The sequence below is a fragment of the Protopterus annectens genome, chromosome 10.part0 (assembly GCF_019279795.1).
Source record: "Protopterus annectens isolate FY-2018-M chromosome 10.part0, PAN1.0, whole genome shotgun sequence".
Classification (NCBI taxonomy): Eukaryota; Metazoa; Chordata; order Ceratodontiformes; family Protopteridae; genus Protopterus; species Protopterus annectens.
This window is the reverse complement of record NC_056744.1, coordinates 627,942,628-627,964,305: the sequence shown is the minus strand read 5'-3', so window position 1 is coordinate 627,964,305 and position 21,678 is coordinate 627,942,628. Positions and strand designations below refer to the sequence as shown.

General features: G+C 37.0%; 1 protein-coding gene across 1 annotated transcript in view; it reads left to right on the top strand.

Moving 5' to 3' along the window:
• SCP2 (sterol carrier protein 2) overlaps positions 1–21,678 on the top strand; it is an 854,319-nt gene that overhangs the window by 296,107 nt on the left and 536,534 nt on the right. Inside the window, exon 7 of the mRNA XM_044085453.1 lies at positions 19,377–19,484. Coding sequence (XP_043941388.1) covers positions 19,377–19,484 — 108 coding nt within the window. The remainder of the gene's footprint in view (positions 1–19,376; positions 19,485–21,678) is intronic.

Here is a 21,678-nt window from a genome sequence, read left to right as displayed (position 1 = left end):
CAGCCGCATGACTTATGATCCAAACATTTTATTGAACTAAAGTTTAGTTCTTTCATCCTATCGTGCCAAAAGACAACTTCAGAAGAATAGAACCAGTGATCCCTCCCTTATATAAAATGTGTGTGTGTGTGTATATATATATATATATATATATATATATATATATATATATATTCACTTTATAACCTCGAAATGCTGAAATATCGAATTTCAGTATCTCGAGACTATAAAACCGAATCCACAAAACACCGACAAACAAAAACCGCGAAACCACATAACCGAAAACACCGCACACACTACACTAAACATACAACACAACACCCACATCACAACATAAACAAAAAAACAATGCACATACACAACTCACACACACATAAGCAGGGGGGTAAGCCCCCCTGCACCCCCCACACACCCCTACTTATATATACTAACTCCGAGATCACATAAACACAACACAAAAGCTCACTCACACACGCACATTCTCCAATCACTCACACACACTCTAACTCCCACTCAAAACCCTTACAAAACACTCACTTACCTGACATAACACCTACATCCAAACACGGCACCGCGCACCAACAAAACACAAACCCGGACATTACATAGCGCAACTTCATAACCACAAATTCGACATATTTTCGACATACGTCAAATTCGCGATTATGAACGTTCGCTATTTTAAACATTCGAATTTATAGCTTCGAGATACTGAAATTCGACATTTCAGTATTTCGATGTTATAAAGTGAACCCATGTATATATATATATATATATATATATATATATATATATAAAGTGTGTGTATATGAATGTAAAAATGATTAATGGTAAATTTGTTAATTGATGAGTCAATTAACTTTCACAATTTTTTTAAAATGAACATTCCCCTTCCAGCCTCACATACTTAATAGTACCAGTATAATGGTTAACAACCAAATATTCCTGAAATTCCTAAAATAAATATTAAAACATAAACACATTAACTTCAAACACATTGTACCAATAATATGATAATTTGGTACTAAAAATACCTAAAAAATGCGAATATAAACAAACTCATCCTCTCTTAATGTGAAAAATGTCATGACTAAAAAGTAAATAGTGGTGGTATGCTGTAAAAGTGTTTACAGTTTAGCCACTCTTGGTGTCAACACTGGGAAATGGAAATGTTTTTGTGTAACCCGGGGGGCTTTGAAACATTCAGCTTGAGCTGCCAAAGCAGCTCCCTCTATTCAAACCTGTTCAACCATGCTGTTCCTCTCCTAGCTATAAAAATTGTTTCCAGAATACAAAAAGAGAACATTCTAAAATTAGAACTATTTAGTGAATGCTTATATAAAATATTTTCATAATTTTTGTTGTTGATATCATAATTGATCATAAATTCTCTTCCGTAGGCACCTTTCTGTCTTGCCAGTGTAGTATGCTAAACAGGTTGAGCACACGGCAAAGAAAACTACCCCTTTACTATGACAGTTGTCTGATTTCAGTTTAATGGTTAATTCCTTGTCTTTCCTTTATTGTGCCAATTGCCATATAGAATGTATTTACATTGTTTGCAAAAACCACAGGGGTGGGTTCCTATGTTCTCATCTCTTAATTCTTTATACTCTTTATTACCTGTCTCTAAATGTTCTTAATGTTTCTAGCCATTTTATAATTAAAGCATGCTCTTACCTATAACCTTAAATACTGAGTCACTAGCTTTAAATATGGCCCAGTTCTTGTTTATTATGTATTTAATGCAAATGCTTTTGGTGTTGTGTTCCAACACAGTCTCAAAGGACTTCTGTGAACTTTTTTCTAACGTTCCTCTCTGATAAAGTGCTGCCTTTTTAATCCTGTTCTGATAAGAGGTTTAAAACAGGCATGTCTCTTTTCATGTATTTCCTTATAAATGTCAGAATTAACTTACTTTGAAATCTCTTGCTGAGAAACATTGTTATCCGTGTCGAACATTCATCTTCAAATGTCTTGTCTGAAATCATTCTTGCTGGCCAGATGAATTGCCCCTTAACCACACTTTTCTTAAGTTTAATGGAGTAAGAGTTATCAAAATGTAAATAATTATTACTGAATGTTTGTTTTCTAAAAATGTTTGATGAAAAAAACTTCCTTTATCTCTTTGTCCAAATAATTAAGTTTGTCTGAACTATAACAGAAGGTGAATCTTAAAATATTGGTGGTTTAATTCCAATAGTCTACATATCTGTCAATTCTGTCTAATGGTCTTGTCCAGAATATGAAAATGTCATCCAGGCACCTAAAGTATAGGAACTAATAACAGTATTCTGATTATAATAAATATTTCTTTTCCTATTTGTACATAACCAAGTTTGCTAACATGGGGCACATGCAGCCCCAGTAACAACCCCTTTGACCTGTTTATAGATGTTACCTTAAAAAAAAAATGAAATTGTTGTTCACTATTAATTGCATACATTCACTTATGATAATGTTTCTCTTTGATAAGAAACTGAAATATGCTAGGGCTTCTTCAAAATGATCCATTCCTTGCCTTAATAGAATGTTAACTCTTTCGGCTTTTCCCGGTTAGGGGCCACCACAGCGGAACTCCGGTCCGCTAATGATTGGCAGTAGATTTTTATGTGCCGAGTTGCCGGCCCTGATGCACAGCCTTCAACAAAGGTACGCCCATTCACGCATGTCCCCACACAGAAGACCCTCTAGCTGAGAATCGAACAGGACAACGTCTTACTGTGAGGTGACATCGCTACCGCAGAACCACCACCGCAGTATAGAATACTTGTGAAAATGTCTACTACATCTATTGTCAAAAATTGACATTAAACCAAAATCAGGCAGATGCCACAGTAAAGGGGTGATTTACTTGGCCGTGTGCTCAGCCTATTTAGCACACTATGTTGGCAAGACAGAAAGGTGCCTGCAGAAGAGAATTTATGAAGACAGTTATGATACCAGCAATAATAATTGATAAAAATGCTTTATATACACATGCACTAAATTGTTCTATTTTTAAAATGTTCTCTCTCTGTATTTTGGAAGCAGTTTTTACAGGTGGGAGACGAGGAGCATGGTTGAACAGGCTTGAATACAGGGAGATGCTTTGGAAGCTCAAGCTGAAAGTTTCAAAGCTCCCTGGGTAAAACAAAAACATTCCATTTCCCAGTGTTGGGGAAAAGAGCCTTTAACCATAAACACTGCTACCACTATTTACTTTTTAGTCATAATGATATTTTTTCATGTTAAGACAGAATGAGCTTCTATGTTTATATTCTCACTTTTAGGTATTTTTGCTACCAAATTATTGCATTGTTGACTTATGATGTGTTTTTCTTTAATGTGTTTGATTGTTTTTATATTGATTTTATGAATTTCATGGATATTAGGTTGTTAACCATTATACTGGCACTTTAAAATATATTAGGTTGGGAGAGGAAAGTTCACTTAAAAAAAAATTTGTGAATGCTAATTGACTCATCAATTTACCAATTTACCATTAAATATTTGTGTGTGTGTGTATTGTATATGTATGTATATATGTGAGGATAGATCACTGGTTCGATTGTTTTGATGAAATATTTTGGTATGCTAGGATGAAAGTGCTAAACTTTGGTTTAGTAAAATGTTTGGATCACAAGTCACAACTTTTTTTATGACCCATCCACTGTTTTGTCTATACTTAAGCCTCTTGCACAGTACATCCTTGGTTCTCAGTTTTTGTGTTAGCTTTTGTTTTCTCTTCTACTACATAGCCTTGCCTGCCATAACAAAATCCTTTTTAATCCAAACTCCTAAGTACTTTATTTTATTATGTCCACAAAAATATGGGTATTGTAAACCAATTTATGTGGGGGGGGGGGGGGGGGATTGCACAGTTTACAGCTAAAGCCTTTGTTTTTTTCTTCATTAATTTTATATCTCAAAAAAGAATTGAAACAGCCCTAAAATGGTCCACAAAACTGAGATGTCCTTTTCTGGTTTTATTTGGTACAAAATAATATCACTACAAATAAAGGCTCCTTTTCTTGATTACCATACCAATTATATCCTTGAATTTCTGAGTCCCTTATTTCTTTATCAATGCCAATCTTCTAGATTTTGTTGCATCTTTAGGAGCTATACATATGTCCTCCCATTGTTTCTTTGTGAATTACTTATCTAATCTCTCTTCTCAAATTTTTCTTACCTCCTTTGATTGAGTCCTATAGTTATTGTGTAATATTTTATAGGGTGGCACAGCAGAAAACATTGTCACCTCACTGCAAGAGGTTTCCCGATTCAATTCACTGCTGGGGTGCCCTCTGTGCGCAGTCTGCATGTCCTGTGTTCCCATGGGTTTCCCCCGGGTGCTCTGTTTTTCTCCCACTTTCCAAAACATGCTGTATGTGGATTAGACACTCTAAATTGGCCATAGGTCTGTGTGTGCATGCAAGTATGTGATGTGGGTGAACTACCCCGACAGGGCTAGCCACCTGGTGGTGTAAACCTTGGCTCTAGATGATTGTTACTGTTGAAGTGACACCCCAATCCCGTGTGCAAAAATGGGAAAAAAGGGTTGTGGATGGATGGCTTGTGTTTTATATATTTACTAATTAGCACTTTTAACAGCAGCTTCTGTTCTACATTCAACTATTCCTTTCTCTTTGCCTATAATCTGATATCAATTCCTAACAGGAATGACCATCTCTATCCTGCAGTCCAAATATCTTCTTGACTTGTTCCCATTCAGTTACCTTTCCCTCTCTAATTATTTCTTCCCAATACCTTGGCTCCGTTGCCAACTTTCTCTAGGAAATTCCAGCCCCCTTTTCCCTTTTCTTTGTACCTGTAATTTCAGTCATCCCTACTGGCTGAAGCTCCTTTTTCCAATCCTGTGTTGGCTTAGTTCTTAGTAGACTTTCTGCTACTTTATGACTATAATATTCTGAATGACTACTATTGTTCTCCTTAAGGATTTGCATCCAAAATTCCACTCATTATTATTTGAATTACTTTCCGCTTCATCATCATCCCATTCCATGTTGAATTGTAGCTTTCTGCTTTTATTATCTATAAGAGCCTTAACTGTGTAACTCTAAAATAATCCCTTCAAATCAGGTAATCCTAAGCCTCCTTGTTCTATTGGAAGGATCAGCTTATCCTCCTTGACCCTTGCCTTCTTCCTCTCCCAGATAAAATCCTTCAACTCTTTCTTAATTACTATCCACACCTTCTTCTGTAGCTGATAAAAATGTCTGACCTGTATATAAAACAAAAGGGACTAAAAACATTTTACTGCTTGTGTCTTGCTATCCATATCCATAGGCAAGAGATTTTGAGTTTCTCAGTTTTTGTATTATCTTTTGTTGAGTCTCTTACCACATATCCTTAGCTGCCATAACATAATCCTTTTTAATCTGTGCTCCTAAATACTTCATTTTATCATGTCCCCATATATATGGGTATTGCTGAACCAATTCATGTTTGGGTATATAGTTTATAACTATAGCCTTTGTTTTATCTTCATTAACTTGATATCCTGAAAAATAAACTGTCTCAGAATGTTCCACAGCACTGAAATGTCCTTTTTCTGGTTTCATTGGGTAAAAAAATATCATCTACAGATAAAGCTAACTTTTCTTGAACACCATACCAAATATATCCTTGAATTTCTGATCCATTATTTTCTTTTTCAGTGGTTCTAAATATAATGCAGATAACAAATGGGAAGAAGGACACCCCTGTCTGGTTTCTCTGTTCAGACACGACTTATCAAAGATAAACCCTGCCACTTATTTTTGGCTCTGATCCCTCATATATCCTTCTAATTAACCTTATTAGTGAATAAGGAAATGCAAATGCATCCATTGCCCTACTCATAAAATCTCATCTTACCCTGTGGAATGCTTTCTTTGCATGACAGCCCACCAGCAACAGGGGTATGTTCTTACTTTCTGCTTCCTTCTGGGTCATTGTTCTATTAAAGTTGTCAAATATCTGCCTCGCCTCCACAAAACCACAGTGATCCATGTCTATCAATTTTGACAACACTGTCGCCATTCATTTAGCTATTATAGACATAAGCACTTTATAATCGTGGTTTAAAATTAAAATGGACTTGTGATTGATCTTTACCCTCTTCAGGTATTACAGCCACCACATGTTGATCCTACTTCCTTTAAAATCATGTTAAAACTTTTTTCTCTCATAGCTTCTAGACTTCCAAAAGGATGCCATCTTTTCCTGGAAAGTTTCCTGCAGATTGGTTATATATTACTACTTTTAAGAGTTTCCTGCAGATTGGTTATCATCACTTTTTATCTCATCTTCTCCTATCTTAACTGTATTCCCAAGATATTCTTAAGTCCTACAGTAGCAGGTTTTAGGTGAAATATAAGTACATGCCAGCATTATCCTCCTGCCTTGCCATTAGCCCCTTACTACCACATATCTACCATTATTATCTTTTTTCCCTCTTCTGTCACTATTGGAGTTCCTCTTGCAATTAGTATGAGTACTCCCATTTTCCTTTGTCCCTGATATTCTGCTGAATATATATCCTGAAATCTGTTATTTATTAAATTCACATGCTCTGGCATCCGCTGTGGTGCAGCGGTTAGCATTGCTGCCTCACAGCAAGAGGTTCTCCGGTTTGATCCTTGGCTGGGGTGCCTTCTGCACAGTCTGCATGTCCTCCCTGTGGTTGCATGGGTTTCCTCCAGATGCTCTGGTTTCCTCCCACATCCCAAAGACATGCTGTCGGTGGATTGGACACTCTAAATTGGCCCTAGGCGTGAGTGTGTGCGTGCTTGTGTGTGCCTTTTGTGGAAGGTTGGGCGCCAGACTGGCAACTCGACACTGTAAAACTCCACTGACAATCATGAGCGGACAGGTGATCGGCTGTGACAACTCCTAACTGGGGAAAAAGCCAAAAGAAGAAGAAGAATTAAATTCACATGCTCACCTCTTTCAAGTGCATCTCCTGCAGCATTGCTATTTGTACTCTGCATTTCTTAATATAATTTAATGCTCATTACCTTCTTTTCTATACCTGTGAGGCCATTGACATTGTAAAATAATATGGATAGTGTAGCCATTATGAGAAGACGTTATTATTCCCAGCTATTATATATGACTGCTTTTTCTTAAATGTCTACTGCCAGCTTTTGCGTTACTGCACCCACTAATGTTTTACAAGTTGACCCTTTATACAGCTGCTGCTTGTCATCTCCATTTAAACCTGTGCTACATTTCACACGACTTTTTTTGTTTTAATGAAAACCTTCAAACATAAAAGCAAACATAACCCAGAATCTGTTAACTTAAAAAATAAACACACAGAATTATGTAGATCTAAAGATAATAAAGCTTACGCCTCCTGATAGGAACAATTGTCCCAAATCAACAGCTGCACCCATGGGCATTAGCTAACCTGAAATTAAGGTTATCCATGCTAATGTGCATATTGCAGCCTGTGCCCCAACTTATAATAATTGCTATCTGTTCTTGTCTTATCTTTATTCCCTTCCCAGATTTGAAAAAAAATGCTTGTCTGCTGTCAGAAAACATATTTAGCCTTAAGAAAAAGTGCACTGGCTATCTTTAAATAAAAGTAAATTATACACTGTTTTAGTACATGCATTGAAGTATTTAGATACCAGGAAAATTGCTATCTCTTATTCACTTCCAGTAATGTCAAACTTTATTTCTACTAAGCTGCAAATTCCAGTAATGTCAAACTTTATTTCTACTAAGCTGCAAGTCATTGTACCTTTTAATTTTACATTTCTGTCAGCAAATAATGTCTTCTAGAACTCTCAAGATTTATTGTCTGGGCATGTAGTCAGCTTGTCTCCATGGACACACAAGTACAAAATGTACAGTTGCCCTCATCTGTAGATGTCTCAACTCACACTGAACATTTATTTGCTGAAGAAAAACTTGTCATTACATTTACACTGTTCTCTTATTTTTAAAACCCCCTTGCCTACACAGGAAGCTTGTTGTTAGATTAAGTCAGAGGCATTATTTCACTCATTCACATGTGTAAAAGTAAGAGAAAACATCTCAACTCTTCATATGTTATATTCAATGCACTTTTAACTTCAACCCCCACCCCAACAGCCCAGAATTACAGTCCGTTAGATTAAGCATGCTTTTATCTAGCCTCTCTATTCTTTTTACATCATAATGCCTGCGTTTTGTAAAACTAAAAAAGAAAAAGAAAGTCCTTGTTAACTTTAGTATCTTTACCACATGCAACAATCACAGAGCATACTTTACTGTATAACATGCAATATATATCATGAAATGTTTGATACAAATATTAAGAACAAAAAATGTTTTACTTATATTTATTTTTTTCCTTTTAGTGTCTTTCCAAACATTAATGACATGAAGTGGGGTATATGACTTTCAGTCCTACAAGTTTAACAAAGTCAACAAAAGTCCAGTCTTTTTAAGTCATTTTTTTCTTGTAAAGTCATACTTCAGAAATGTGATTGATGCTTTCTAGTCTCACATTTATTCACTCATTTCAGTGCTGCTGGTCTTCCTTTTAATCTCCATTTCCCAACCCCAGACTCTTGTTTAAGTCCAATGTATTCCCAATTCTTCTAGTCAATTCCTGTGCTTTTTTTCTGTCTCTCAAGCATTTTCCTTTGGAACACTGGAAAAGATTTCACTGGCAAACTCTCTCTGTGAGCTTTATTATCAAAAGAGTGAGAAACATCGTTCCCCCTCTTTTTGATGGCTCACTTTTTCTTGGGCAAACTTTTGTGTTTCCTCCTTAGCCTGTTCTACATCAAAAATGATTTTGATGCCCCAGGAAAGATATTCTGAAGATGGATCCAGCAGCTTGAATCTTACACCTGCCTCTCAACATTTCCTGATTGCTTAGATAAATTTGCTTCTCTTCTGCCTGGTGTACATGAATAATCATTTTCCACAAATACACAAATACTCTGCTGTCTCTAATTTTTAATAGTTTACCCTTCTACCACAGTTTTGTCAGGATATCTCTTTCTGCTGGTATGATTGCAACTTTACTATTACAGACTGTGGCCACTTTCTCATGCACAGGTTATGAACATAAATTCAATGTGCCCTTTCAATTAACACATCATGCTGTGGAATATCAGTTCAGTTGCTTATTTGTGCTTTCATAAAATTAATACAGTATATTCTGCCCAGGTTCTGTGGTACAGCAGAAAATCTCAGGTTTTCTTTGCGTGCTGTGTCCCTTAATTCTGGCATTTTTTGAAACAGCTCTTCTTGAGCAGTCTCATACTCAGTCAGCCTTTTCTTCATTCCATCCACTGGGTTTTGCAATTTTATCCATTCATCTGAATAGCTTTTTAGAACTCCTTCCATATTTTCCAGTCTTTTGAGTTGATATACTCCTTCAATGTTCTGTTTATTTTAATCAGTTCTAAGCACATTTGATTTATTGTTTTCTCTAAATTACTGGCAACCATCTCTTGTCCCAGAGCTTGAGCTTGAACTGTTTTTGCTGAACAACTGCAGGATTCTTCCCAGTCAGCGGTTTCTCTTCACTTTGTCTAGCTGATTTTCTTTCATGGTTTCAAAGTTTCCACTTTGCTTGCATCCAGGCAGTGTACTTTTACTACAATTGGCAGAATTACAAGCATTTATCTCTGAGTTTCTTTTTTCAATCTGGCAGAGCTGAAATTAAGCTGTTGATCAGTGTGGCCACCATCTTGGAAGTTGGATTGTATTTCTCCATCAGAGGAAAGGGAATCAGATTCTAAAGCAAGTTTTTCTTCAGATTCTCCCCTATAAAGTGTTATGTTTTCCCTAAGCTGTAGCCATAATGAAAGACATATTTCAGTGGGAACAGAAGGAAATTCCATTATCCCAGCAAAAAATATTGTGTTATTACAGTGGCATTTTCTTCAGCCTGCAGTTGCTGCTCCTCTCTTACCAACATTAGAGGATGTTTTTCTTGACAGCCTGCAGTATGCCTGACAGTCAACTTTTTGTCCCTAAAAAATCTGATAGCTTATTTAAAGTTCCCAGGGGAGAGTCCGCTACCTAGTAGACAAACTCAGCAGGTCACTCCTGATGCCTTACACCTCACAATTGGTCCTCGATCCTACAGTGGGTCAGCAGATATTCAGTTGCTGGGACAAATCTTTCTGTTAACTATTCTACACACCTCCAAAATCAACTACCAAGGAATGCTGTAGTCTCAGTGCCTCCTCCCCCAACATGAACTTTTATATGTCTTCCCACGGTTTCTTCAGAAATCATAGTTGTGCAAATCAACCATTATTCTCATCAACCTTTAAATATGTGATTTCACTATACATTTTGTAAATGTCAAATATAGTTTCCCTTTGATATATATAAGCTCAAACTTTGACCCCCGCCCAGGATAGTCACGTAAAACCATCCATCCATAAAAAAAAATAGGTGGAGGGGAAAATACTATTCTTGTTGCCTTGTGCTTCCTCTGCACAATAAATGTTCAGTCCTTGTAAGCTGAGATATCCTACAGAGTGAATTAAAACTAAAATATTTCCTGGATGAGGCAGGCTCATGTATATAGCTGTGAGTTTGTTAGCTTCTTTCTTCAGCTCACTGAAATTATACTGACCAAAAACAGTATACATTACAGGAATTAATGCTGCCTGTAACTACAAGATATCATTATGCAGAGGTCTTTGCCCCCATTTTCATAAACCTGTTTTTTTTAAGAAAATTTTATGTATGGTAAAACACAAATTGTGTATCGTTACCTTGTTTGACTGATGGATGGGTTTGAATGGCTCTGTATTAACACTACACAAGTTTTAGGATCATTTCATTGAAGTCTTTACTGTAGATGTCTTGGATATCTCCATAACTAATTTATTGCATGTATACTTTCATGTGTCGCAGAAATACCTCACTAAAAGCATCACATGCCTAAAGCAGATACCTTATGCTGACCGCCTTAAAAAACTCCAGCTATACTCTGTCGCATATCGTCTACGCAGAGGCGATCTCTGCTTAACATACAAGGCCATGTCAAACCCAGAGCTGTTGGACATGCTACACTTAAAGAAATCCCAATCCCTCAGAGCCACACACTCCAGGGATCTAACCCTTGTCATCACAATAAACAAAACATGCTGGAGGGATAGGTTCCTAACCCAGAGACTCCCCAGACTCTGGAATAGACTGCCCATACATGTCAAGCAGAGCTCCTCTTTGGCCCTCTTCAAAAGGAACCTTGACAATTGGATGGGAGAAAGGGAATTCACCCCGGGGATCACGTCAGTCACCCTGCTAGACAGGGGTCCAGGAAGTAAATAGTGTGGGAAGAAATAGCCAGGGAATTGTTATGGCTAGGCTTGTATAGGCCCTAGGGCCTATAGCCTAGTACCAACCTATCAACATATGAACCTATACTGAAAGTTCTTTTTCAAAAAAATTCCATTTTTATAGCTTAGAGTTGTCATCCATTTTACATGGTCAGGAGCATCCTTCAGTCACATTTTATGCAACTGAGCTGTATTTACTCTTCTGATTTGGATTTGTATCTGTTTTTTGTGTGTGAAAAGTTAAAGCATAGATTTGTGCATAGCATTAAGTGGTAGAAAAGGTTTGGTCAATTCTTGTGATTAGTTATTACAGTACGAAGACAGGCAGTGATGCACAACTAGATCTCAAATCCGTCACTACCTGTGGGAATACTGTGAACAAAATTAAACAGATTATTTGAATATTTTTGTCCATTTTGATAGGAGATTGATTTTCAGGTTAAATCTTGCCTACTGAATATTGGATTACATGCAGAACGGGCAAGATATTATTACAGTTTTTAAGTATTATAAAAGAAGAGGGGTCTGAAGGGTCCAAAAAACTGTGAGGTATATTTAAAAGGAAGCAAATGTTGTGACAACTGCAGCATTTGTGTACATATACATCCTAAATTTGATATTAGATGTCTGATTACTTGTGTTACTTGATGGGCTATTTATATGTACAGGTGGTCCAAAAGGAGCCTTTTATATTAACCAAACTTTTCATCCTTAGAGATTTAGAGTTACAGAACATCTTTGCAATGCATGCAAAATGTAAGAAAGAAACCACTGCTCTTTGCAGCCATAATAAGGTTCACCTCAGTGTGGCATTTACATTTGCTGACATTGATAAACATATCCTTAGGGGTTGCAATAAAAGCAGCAAATATGATTTCTTAGATATAAGAGAACATGTGGATTATCAGTATTGGAGCTTTGTTTACTCCTAGCCTCAATGAAGAGCTTTAATTATGTTTTATAACTTCTTCATTATTCATGTCAGCATATGTTTATATTGCTGTTTGTTAATTAACCATTAGATTATTGACTATACTGTTGGTAATCTTTTGTTCACTATGTTTAAGTTTCTTTCCATGAAATGATGAGGTTATTATTATAGGCATCCCATTTGAAAATTATTTTTTCATAAATCTATTTATGTATAGCAATTAGTGACATAATGGGACAGTTTGTGTATAGTTACTACCATCAAAGATGTATGTTGTAACATTGCAAAGTGCAACCTTACCTCTTCATTAATTATGTAATTTTTCATTTGCTTAATTAAAGATCTATGATACATCCAGTGGTAAAATCTTGTTTGGGATACTTAATTTCTTAACCTCAAAAATTATGTGCTTGTTATGTATTTCTGTTGAGTGTTTTTTTTATGTTTCTTATTTTGCTGCATTTCAGTTTTTAGAAATGTAGTAAATTCGCATTCATACAACTATTGGTAAAGTGTGCATATGTTTCGAAGAAAATCACTAGGTGTAGATATACTTTTTTATAATCCGTGATGTTGGTTTCGTTTCGTATTTTTTTTTTTTGTAATTTTAGGTATATCTTTCGCTATACAACTGAAAAAAAGCCATTTCTTTGGCAAAAACAGTGTTGGTATTTTGTTTTGGTGTAGTGGAAGTTGAATAAACCATGGTTTTGCCATTTATACCTAGTGCTGGATTGTTTTTTGGCTTGTGGAAGTGATTACAACTTTGCCGTGAGATTTTTACAGTGTTGTGGATCCTTGGTATTCTTCTCTGGTGTTCTTCATCGAATGATAAAGCTCTGTCTGTGGCTCAGGCACCCTGGGTTAAGTTAGCCAACCTGGATACTAGTGGAGCAAGTTACAGACAGATGGGCGAGAGCAGCTGATACCAGCTCAGCCATCCTAAGAAGGAAGAGGTAATATCCTGTAGCTCATGTACTGTCTGAAGGACAGCTGGAGACAAGAGGTAATAGGACAAATGAAGCAATATCTGTGTAATGAGTATACAGTATTCCATTTAGGGCATTTATATTTGGAAGTTTACAAGTTCTTTAGACATAGCAAATACTTAGCTACGTATTCTAGCAAGCAGAGGATAATGAAAGTATGGCATAATGAAAAAATTCAGCCCTCTAGGATGATTCCCTCCCATAACCTCAGTTATATTTTGACGCAAAGCTAATCCCTTCTTGAGTGGAAAGACCTTTTGTAATGATGATGATGTATGCTCACATCTGGCAAGGTAGTCGGAAAGAAAGGGATATTTTGAAGGGTAAGCAAGTCTGGATATCGCAGCGGTTTGAGTAAAAAAGATTTCTAAATTGTACTCCTTATTCCTGTCAACTGTGGTAGTCACTGATAGAGAGTAAACTTTTTCATCAACGGCACTATTTTCGACCGCAGTGTTATTGACTCTGTATACCTGACATTTTAGCTGACATATATATTTGACGAATGAATACAACAGTTCCAGAACTGCTGTCATGAACTCGCAGTGCACCTTGGAAAAAGAACTAGACAGGTGTTACATTGCCTGTTAGTGCTCCCTGTTTTTCCCAAGCTAGAGCAACATTGGCATGAGAATAATTAAAAAAATAGAGAAGACAAAGCTTTTGAAATGGGGCAGGGTGTTAGGGGCTTGCACCCTCCAAGAAATGCTGTTAGTGTTTATTTTATTAGCTCATAAAGTGAAAAATTTCAGTGTGTGCATTACAACGTGTGTAGTCAAGCTGTAATTTACAAGCTGATGTGACCAAGCTTATGTGATGCAATCTCTGTTAGAGATGAAACTTAGTGGAGCCACTATTTTAACCATTAAATTGTACTCTCTCTTGGTGCTTTATGCTGTGAACTGACCTACACTCGTAACACTCTATGAAGTTCCTTTTAGGAGGAGCCTGGTGCCTCTATGTGTGTGTCTGTGTCAGTGTGTTACATCATTACATCACAAATCTGATGCAGTTTATTTCACTGATTTCCCCTTTGTATCAGTAGAACTCTTGAGAACAAAGTATGCTATTCACTTTATCCATCTCATAGTCCTATCTTTGACTGGCATTCGTTGTGCATTCGAGGTGAGTGGTGCACGTTGCTGCTGCTCAGTGCACATATCATTTCGTTCACCAGTGCAGTAAGCACCTACTATGTGCAGTTGTGTTTATTAATTGTGCATCTGTTGCTACTTAGGTTGAAACATCCACTGTGCAGTGTCTAGTGTTCACTTCAAACAGCTTTTCTTAATTTGGCCAGCAGCCATGTTAAATTGTCAGGTGGCCAGGTAGTTTATTTTATGTACATTTGAAATGATGGTACATTAAGTTTGCAAACTGATAGCTGCTTGATGATAAGGTAATGTTTGCACTGTTTGTTGCATAGCTTATGAAATTTATTAAGAAGATTAAATGCAGCAAAAAAAAAAAGACTAAGTGCAGAACCAGTTTTCACAAATACATGGGCGTGATGTTTAACCCAGAAAATCAATTCATTTTTCATGAGAGTAAGTGCCCCAGCATTAATGCATCGCAAGATGCGTTGGTTAAAGCTGTCATTTAGTGGTTATCCCATGTCTTATTGGTTAAATATCATTTAATGAGACAGTTCTTAATAGTAGTATTTTTTAATTTTCTCCTGAATTATTACTTTTTGAAAGAATGTTTGGAGTAGCTGTAGTTTAAAAAGATGTTAATGCTTTAATTTATTATTTACATATTATTATTTATTTGACATTTGTTGATCGGCTTGGCCCAACTGAGCTATAGCCCATTTTCAGTGGAGACCCAAGGAGAAAAACTCGAAATACTAAAAGAAGAAGAATATACATTATGTAAAATAAACAAAGTAAATTTAAACAATAAGACAGAGAGAGGGAAATAAGAACATATCTGGTTACAAATTTGAGGCATAAGAAAAATTTTAAACAAAACTAAGTTATATACAATAAACCTACAATGAGATATAACTTTATACATGCTATGTTGCTAAGAAATTAGGGTATGTTGTTTTAAGACATAACATAATGAAGGTGTTTGCATGTAGCAAAATAAATCGTAATAAAGCCATAATTTATGGGCAAAGCAGAAGGTGTGGGTTTACATGGGGTCCTAACAAGGGCATTTCCAAGAGTTAGAGAATTTTTTATTTCGTTTTTGAAATACTGGAGTGTGTAATGCTTATGTTGAGAGAGAGTTTGTTCCAACTGTGAGATACTGAACATTTGTATGATACTTTACCCAGTGTTTTATTGGGTTTGTATATGTGTAGAAGATGTTGGTCTGTACCACCTAGTGGGGAGAATGGGTTTAGAATGACACAAGATTGGATAGGGAGGAGCAGGCTGAGGGTTTGAGTAAGAAGCGAGTTATGTGGAATTGGAAATGTTAAAGTTGGTGGTGGAATTCGAGCCATTGTAGGTTCTTTAGTGCCAGTCAGTGGTGAGAAGTATGGGATAGGTTTGCTGCAAATTTTGCAATTTTGTTGTATGCCTGTTCAAGCTTAATGGTTAATGTATATTGATGGTTTGTTAAGATTGATGTGGCTTAGAGAAGGCTTGGAAATTGATAAGCTTGAGACAGAGTGAGTCTAGAGTCTAAAGTAAGAATTTTTTTCCTATAGAGGAGACCTAATTTTTGGTTAGGTTTTTTTGATGGATTGTTTGCCATGGAGGTCAAATTTTAATTGGTTATCTGTTATGACACCAAAGAATTTTGTGTGAGATTTTACATTTATGATAGCTTTATCTATTGATAAGGTGGTAAAGGTGGGTTTGAGATATGAGAGTCATTTTGGAAGAAAGAGTAGTAGTTTAGTCTTTTTAGGATTTAAAATAAGCTTATTTTCAGCTACCCATTTTTCTACAGGGAGAAAAGAGTTTTGTGTGTGTGTGTGTGAAGTTGAGAGATGCTTTCAGAAGAGGAGATGAGCGTATAATCATCTGCATACTGAATAAGAGATGAGTGACAGCAGGGTGTAATGTAGGTCATTAGTGAAAATGCTGAATAAAAGGGGACCAACGAAGGAGCCCTGGAGGACACCTGTATGGACTGGAAGGAACGAGGAGGCGGATGAGTGCTATCTGACATATTGCAGTCTGTTGTGAGATAACTAGAGAATTATTCAATAGTTGAAGATGAGAAGTTGATGTTGGCTAATTTAGTCAGAAGTTTAGAATAGGATACCATATCGAAGGCTTTTGTCACGTCTAAGAATAGACAAGAGACAAGTTTGTTATCACGGGCTTCAACAATTGTATGTGTGAAAGATAAAAGGGCAGTAGTAGTACTATGGTTTGGACAGAAGCCATATTGGGAAGGTTTTCGTGGATAAGAAATTTGAGCATTTGAGAATGTATACATTTTTCAGGATCTTTGATAGAGGGAAGAGAATAGCTGTTTGTCTAAAATTAGAGGGGTCAGTGGAGTTGTGTCCATTATGTAGGGGTATAGCATAAAATGATTTAGCATAGAATGATTTCCAGATATCAGGAACAGTGGATTTGTGAATCAATCTATTGATAAGTATAGAAACTGGATACACTACAGAGTCAGCTGCAGGCTTGAGAAAGAGGGGGTAGATTATCAGTAGACAGAGAACATGGTTTCAGTTTTTGGAGGAGTGATTTAATATAGGAAGTAGGGGCAGGTTGAAGTGAGAAGGAGGATTTATTAGTAGATGCTTGGGGAGGGATAGTAACATTGGAGTTCTGGTCAGAGTTAGTTTGCGGATAGTATCTATGAAGTGGTGGTTGAGGAGGGAGGTGGTATTTTGTGCTGAATTGTTAGGATAGGGTTTTGGTGTTAGAGGGCTTCCAGGGTGAAGGAGTGAGTTAGTAGTTCTTCAGAACTTTAAGATATTAGAGTGATGGCTAGATTGGGCCTCATAGTAAAATCTTTTTTTGTCACTGTAGATTTATTTTTTGTATGGTTTATAAGTTCTTTGAAAGTTTGATGGTGAGTAGGGGATTTTGTTTTTAGCCATGTTTTTCAGGCAGCATCTCTTTGGTCCATGAGGGAGCAAGTACGTTTTGTAAGCCAGGGGTATAATTTGATTTTATCCTGATTTTCCGCAGGGGTGCTAGGGAGTTGAGGATGTCTAGGAAGATGTGATTGAATTTTAGTATAGCGTTGTTAAGGGGAAGATTTTGTAGGCTGGACCAATTTATAGATTAAAGTCTTTCATTAAATGTTACAGAAGTGAATGTAGCAAGTTTACAGCAGTCTTTGTGTAGGTGAGGTCTGTATAGTTGTGGAGAGTATCTTTGGGTATGGATAGGTAGGTGGTCATTTAAGTTGACTGCAAGTATGCCAGGGTTATGATAAAGGTAAGGATCAGTGGTCATTGTCTAGTCAAGGATAGTGATGGTATTAGAATGTTTATTCAAGTGAATGGGGGTTGTGATGAGTGAAGTGAATCCGTAGAGATTGAAGTTTTGGTCAGAAGAATCTGTACTTAGTATTTTCCAGTCAATATTAACATCAATTAGTATGATAGTTTATTAGGGTATGTTTTGTGAGATCTGGGACACCATGTTTTCCAGAATGGGGATGTTTTTGCCAGGTGGGATATAGACAGAAGCAATAGCAATTTTTTTGTGGGTGATTCTGGCAGTTTAGTATTAATTATTCAGCAGGGTGAAATTAGGGGAAGGGGTAGATATGGGGGAAGGCTGAGTTCAAAATAGAGTATGGCTATGCCACCTCCTTTTTTTTAAGAGTCTGTCCAGGTGATAGATATTATAGCCAGGCGTTAAAATTTCTTTGTTGGTGATGTGTGGTTTTAGCCACATTTCAGACAAGGTTAAGATATGTGGAGTATTATGGGCAGTCCATGTGAGAAGTTCAGTGGTTTTGTTTAGCACACTTTTTATGTGTAAAGATAGAATGGATACATTTTAGGGGGGTGGAAGAGGAGAGGGTTAGAGGGAGGTTTGAGATGGAGGAGGAGAGGGAAGAGTAGGATGATGTTTGCATAGGAATAGATGGAGTTGAGGAGGAACTGGGGTTGAGGTGTATGTCTCCAGGTAGTAGAAGAGTTGTAGCAAGTAGGGTAAGCTTGGAAGAGTAAGGGCTGTAGATGTATTGTTTTAGCTTATTCCTGGGGATGAGAAAGGAGGGGTAAGACAGGACCTTTGATCTGAGGAGATATGTGTAAGAAAAGTTATATATAGAGGGAGAAATAGAGAATGATAGGTTTTTGTTGTAATTGTTCCATACATGAGTGAGTATTGGTGATGGTTTTGGATAAGATAGTTTAGAGATAAGAGGTCAAGGAGGAAAAGAGAAATAATATAGAATATCTATCAAGGTGAGAAGCATGGTTTGGAAGGAAGAGAATAGGAGAGGGTTTGCAAACAAGCAATAGGAAAGTTAGTATAGAAGGAGAAAGGAAGAGAGATAAGTTGAGGATGGAGCAGGAAGGATGAGTGTTGTATTGCAGTGCAGGTGTGGTGGTGGATTAGTTGAAGAGGAATGACATGTGATGGAGGGAATTAAAGAAGAGGAATAACTCATGATGGAGGGGAATAAAGAAGAAAGTAATATGAGATTCAATTGAGTATTGGTTTTGTTGTATAGTGAGTGGAGAGGGATTTTAGAATAGGGTGATGGTGATTGGTTGATTAGGAGGGATGTGATCAGGTGGGTAGAGTATAAATGTACAGTATGTAAGGTTGGGTGGGAATTGGGGGTAGGGTAGCGGAGCGGTGTGAGCCTGAGCATAGTGAGGGCGAATGAAGCAGGCAGAGCTGAGTGGAGGTAAGTAAAGTCATGCAAGTCAAAAAGGAAAACTAAAACTGTCTGTGAACTTATTTGTTATTTGCTTATTTGTGCTTTTTGTTTACTGATATGTATCCTGTTATAATGCTGATTTTTTTTATATTTTACATGAAAATATTGAATTTTAGTTTGTTCAACTTTAGTGATATCAAAAACTTTGAATTGTATTTGATGTTTTCCTTTAGTCAGTTGTGAATATAAAAAGAGCTCATTTAGATAAATTAATTTTATGTTTTAGTGATTGAAAGCAAAGCACTACTGTCATCTGTAAAAGTATTTAGGGTTAAATACAGTAAACTGCAACAATGACGACACATTTTATTTTTGCTCTGTGTTTTACAGGAAAAGCTGGTGATCTCATTGACAAGGGTGATAATACTTATGGAGGAAAATACGTTATAAACCCCAGTGGTGGCTTAATTTCAAAAGGTCATCCTCTAGGTGCCACAGGTAGGAGCAGAAGGCATAGATCTTAAATACTTCCTGATGATTTGAGTAATTCATTTTAAACTTATGGGTGGTTCATTGCCATCTATTAAAAAATGAATTGAAACTGGATATTACTTGGCACTTTGTTTACTGAATCAATATAGTTGGTCTTTCTGAGCTCATCATTCATTGGTTCTGTAGGTTTACTCTCCCTTCTACTATATCATAATTTCCTCTTTTTGTCTTTCTCTCTTTATTTCTCATTCCCCATTTATTTGATACTGTCTTCAGCCAGGCCATCCACCCCACTTATTGTTTGCAGTTTCCTTCTTTATTATTTCTCATATTCCCTGGCTCTCTGTGCTCTCCTTCATCAGTAGTCAATTATATCATATATTCTTCTTCCTCATACTCCCTCCCAGAGCCAGATTCAGCTGTAGGCAACTTAGACAGCTGCCTAGGGCCTGTACTGTTTTGGAGGTTGGGCTGCCTCCACCATAAAATCAAATGAAATAAGATTTCTAATAAACAAGCCCAAGTGTTCCATAAATAAAAGAATCACAACAAACACAACAGGGCTTTAAGACATCTCAGAAAATTCTGCAAAGAGCTGCAAGCCCCAGATATCTCACCATTAGGGTGACATCCTAATGTCATCTTAAGAAGCAAACCCACTAGATTTTTATATAAGTAGGAGCCACACAGGCAAATAAACAACTCTTTAGATTACATTCTGTCAACAGTTATGAGATGCAAATGGAACATATACAGAGCATTGCTGTCTCCAATAAATGGTGTGTATAAAATGCCCTAGTTAGGAGTTGCTGTCTAGTTAATTATTGTCATGCTAGTGCATTAAATCTCCACACCAACTGCCAGGTCTCTCATAATTGTATTTATTTATTTCTTTGGTTTTGTAAAACACTGAGGACTGCAGTCTGTCAGTGTCATTCATAGAGTTTCATAGTTGTTGTTCATTGTCTGTAATCAACAGGTAGCCACTTACTTTTGCTGCAGAAGGCTGTGGGTTCTCTTCCCACACCAGGTAGATCAATTACTGACACTATTGTGCAACACTCCTTTGTTTGTTCCGCTTTGGATGAGATGCATAGTACCTATAAACCTTTTGTTGGTTTGTCAGCAATTCCTATTGCATATCACCAGTACACTATTTTTTGAAATGCAAAATAGGCAATTTATTTTTCAAGGGCAGCAGGCACTAAATTAATAGATGAATCACTGAAATGCACAGTTGTTTGCCAGCAGCAACCTCTTAATTTGTTGCAGTTTTCTTTAATGTGAAATTATTGAGATGACTTTTACTTCTGCAGAGATTGTGCATGTTGACTGATATTGGTGGATTATAATGACAAGCAGTTTGAGTGGCCTTTTCTATGATTGCAATGTTCTGAAATGGGTAGTTTTGTCATTATTGGTTCATATGTTTTGTATCGCTGCTTACTGGAAAAATGTTGAAAACTACCAATTTAAAAATCAAACTAACAAGTGGTGTTGTAAACAAGGAATATAATTTAATACAACTGGGAAGGTAAATTGAAGAACTAATGTGTGCAAGGCATACCTCTCAACCATACCGAATTACTCGGTAAAAAACTAGTTTTGGGGTCCAAATGAAGGGGTGCCACGATTTCCAAGTGACACCCTTCATTCCCGATTTTTTTCATTTATTTTTTTAAGATTTGGAATTACCGTATGTTCGGAGCTGACGTCATCACGTGCGCGATGACGTCAGCTCCGTCAGAGCTACCAGCCAGTCGGAATTGAGCTCAAGGAGCTCATGTTGTCATTTCCGGCTGGTCTAGCTCAAATGCAAGCGGGAAATCTCACTCGCGATTACAGGGAAATGTATTACAGCAGTCAGCAACCACTCCAGCTCTCGCACAGTGAAATTTATTTGCAGCTTTGGTTGGATTTATTAGCTCTGCAGGCCATTGGAACTTGGAAGTCATCAGCACTTTGGATTTATCTTTGCCGTTCAGGATGGGTTACAAAAACAGGGAAGTCAGCAGCACAGCACGCTCGTTTGTATCCAGGTTTGGCTTAACGTGTGTGTGTTTGCGCGCGCGCGGGGGGGAGGGGTTACTTTACAAGAAGCCTTAGAAGAATGGTCTGGGAAGCAAAAACTACAGACAGTTGGAGACAGCTTGTCTGAATCGAAGTAGATGTCAGATGTTTCTGCTGCATTTACTATATT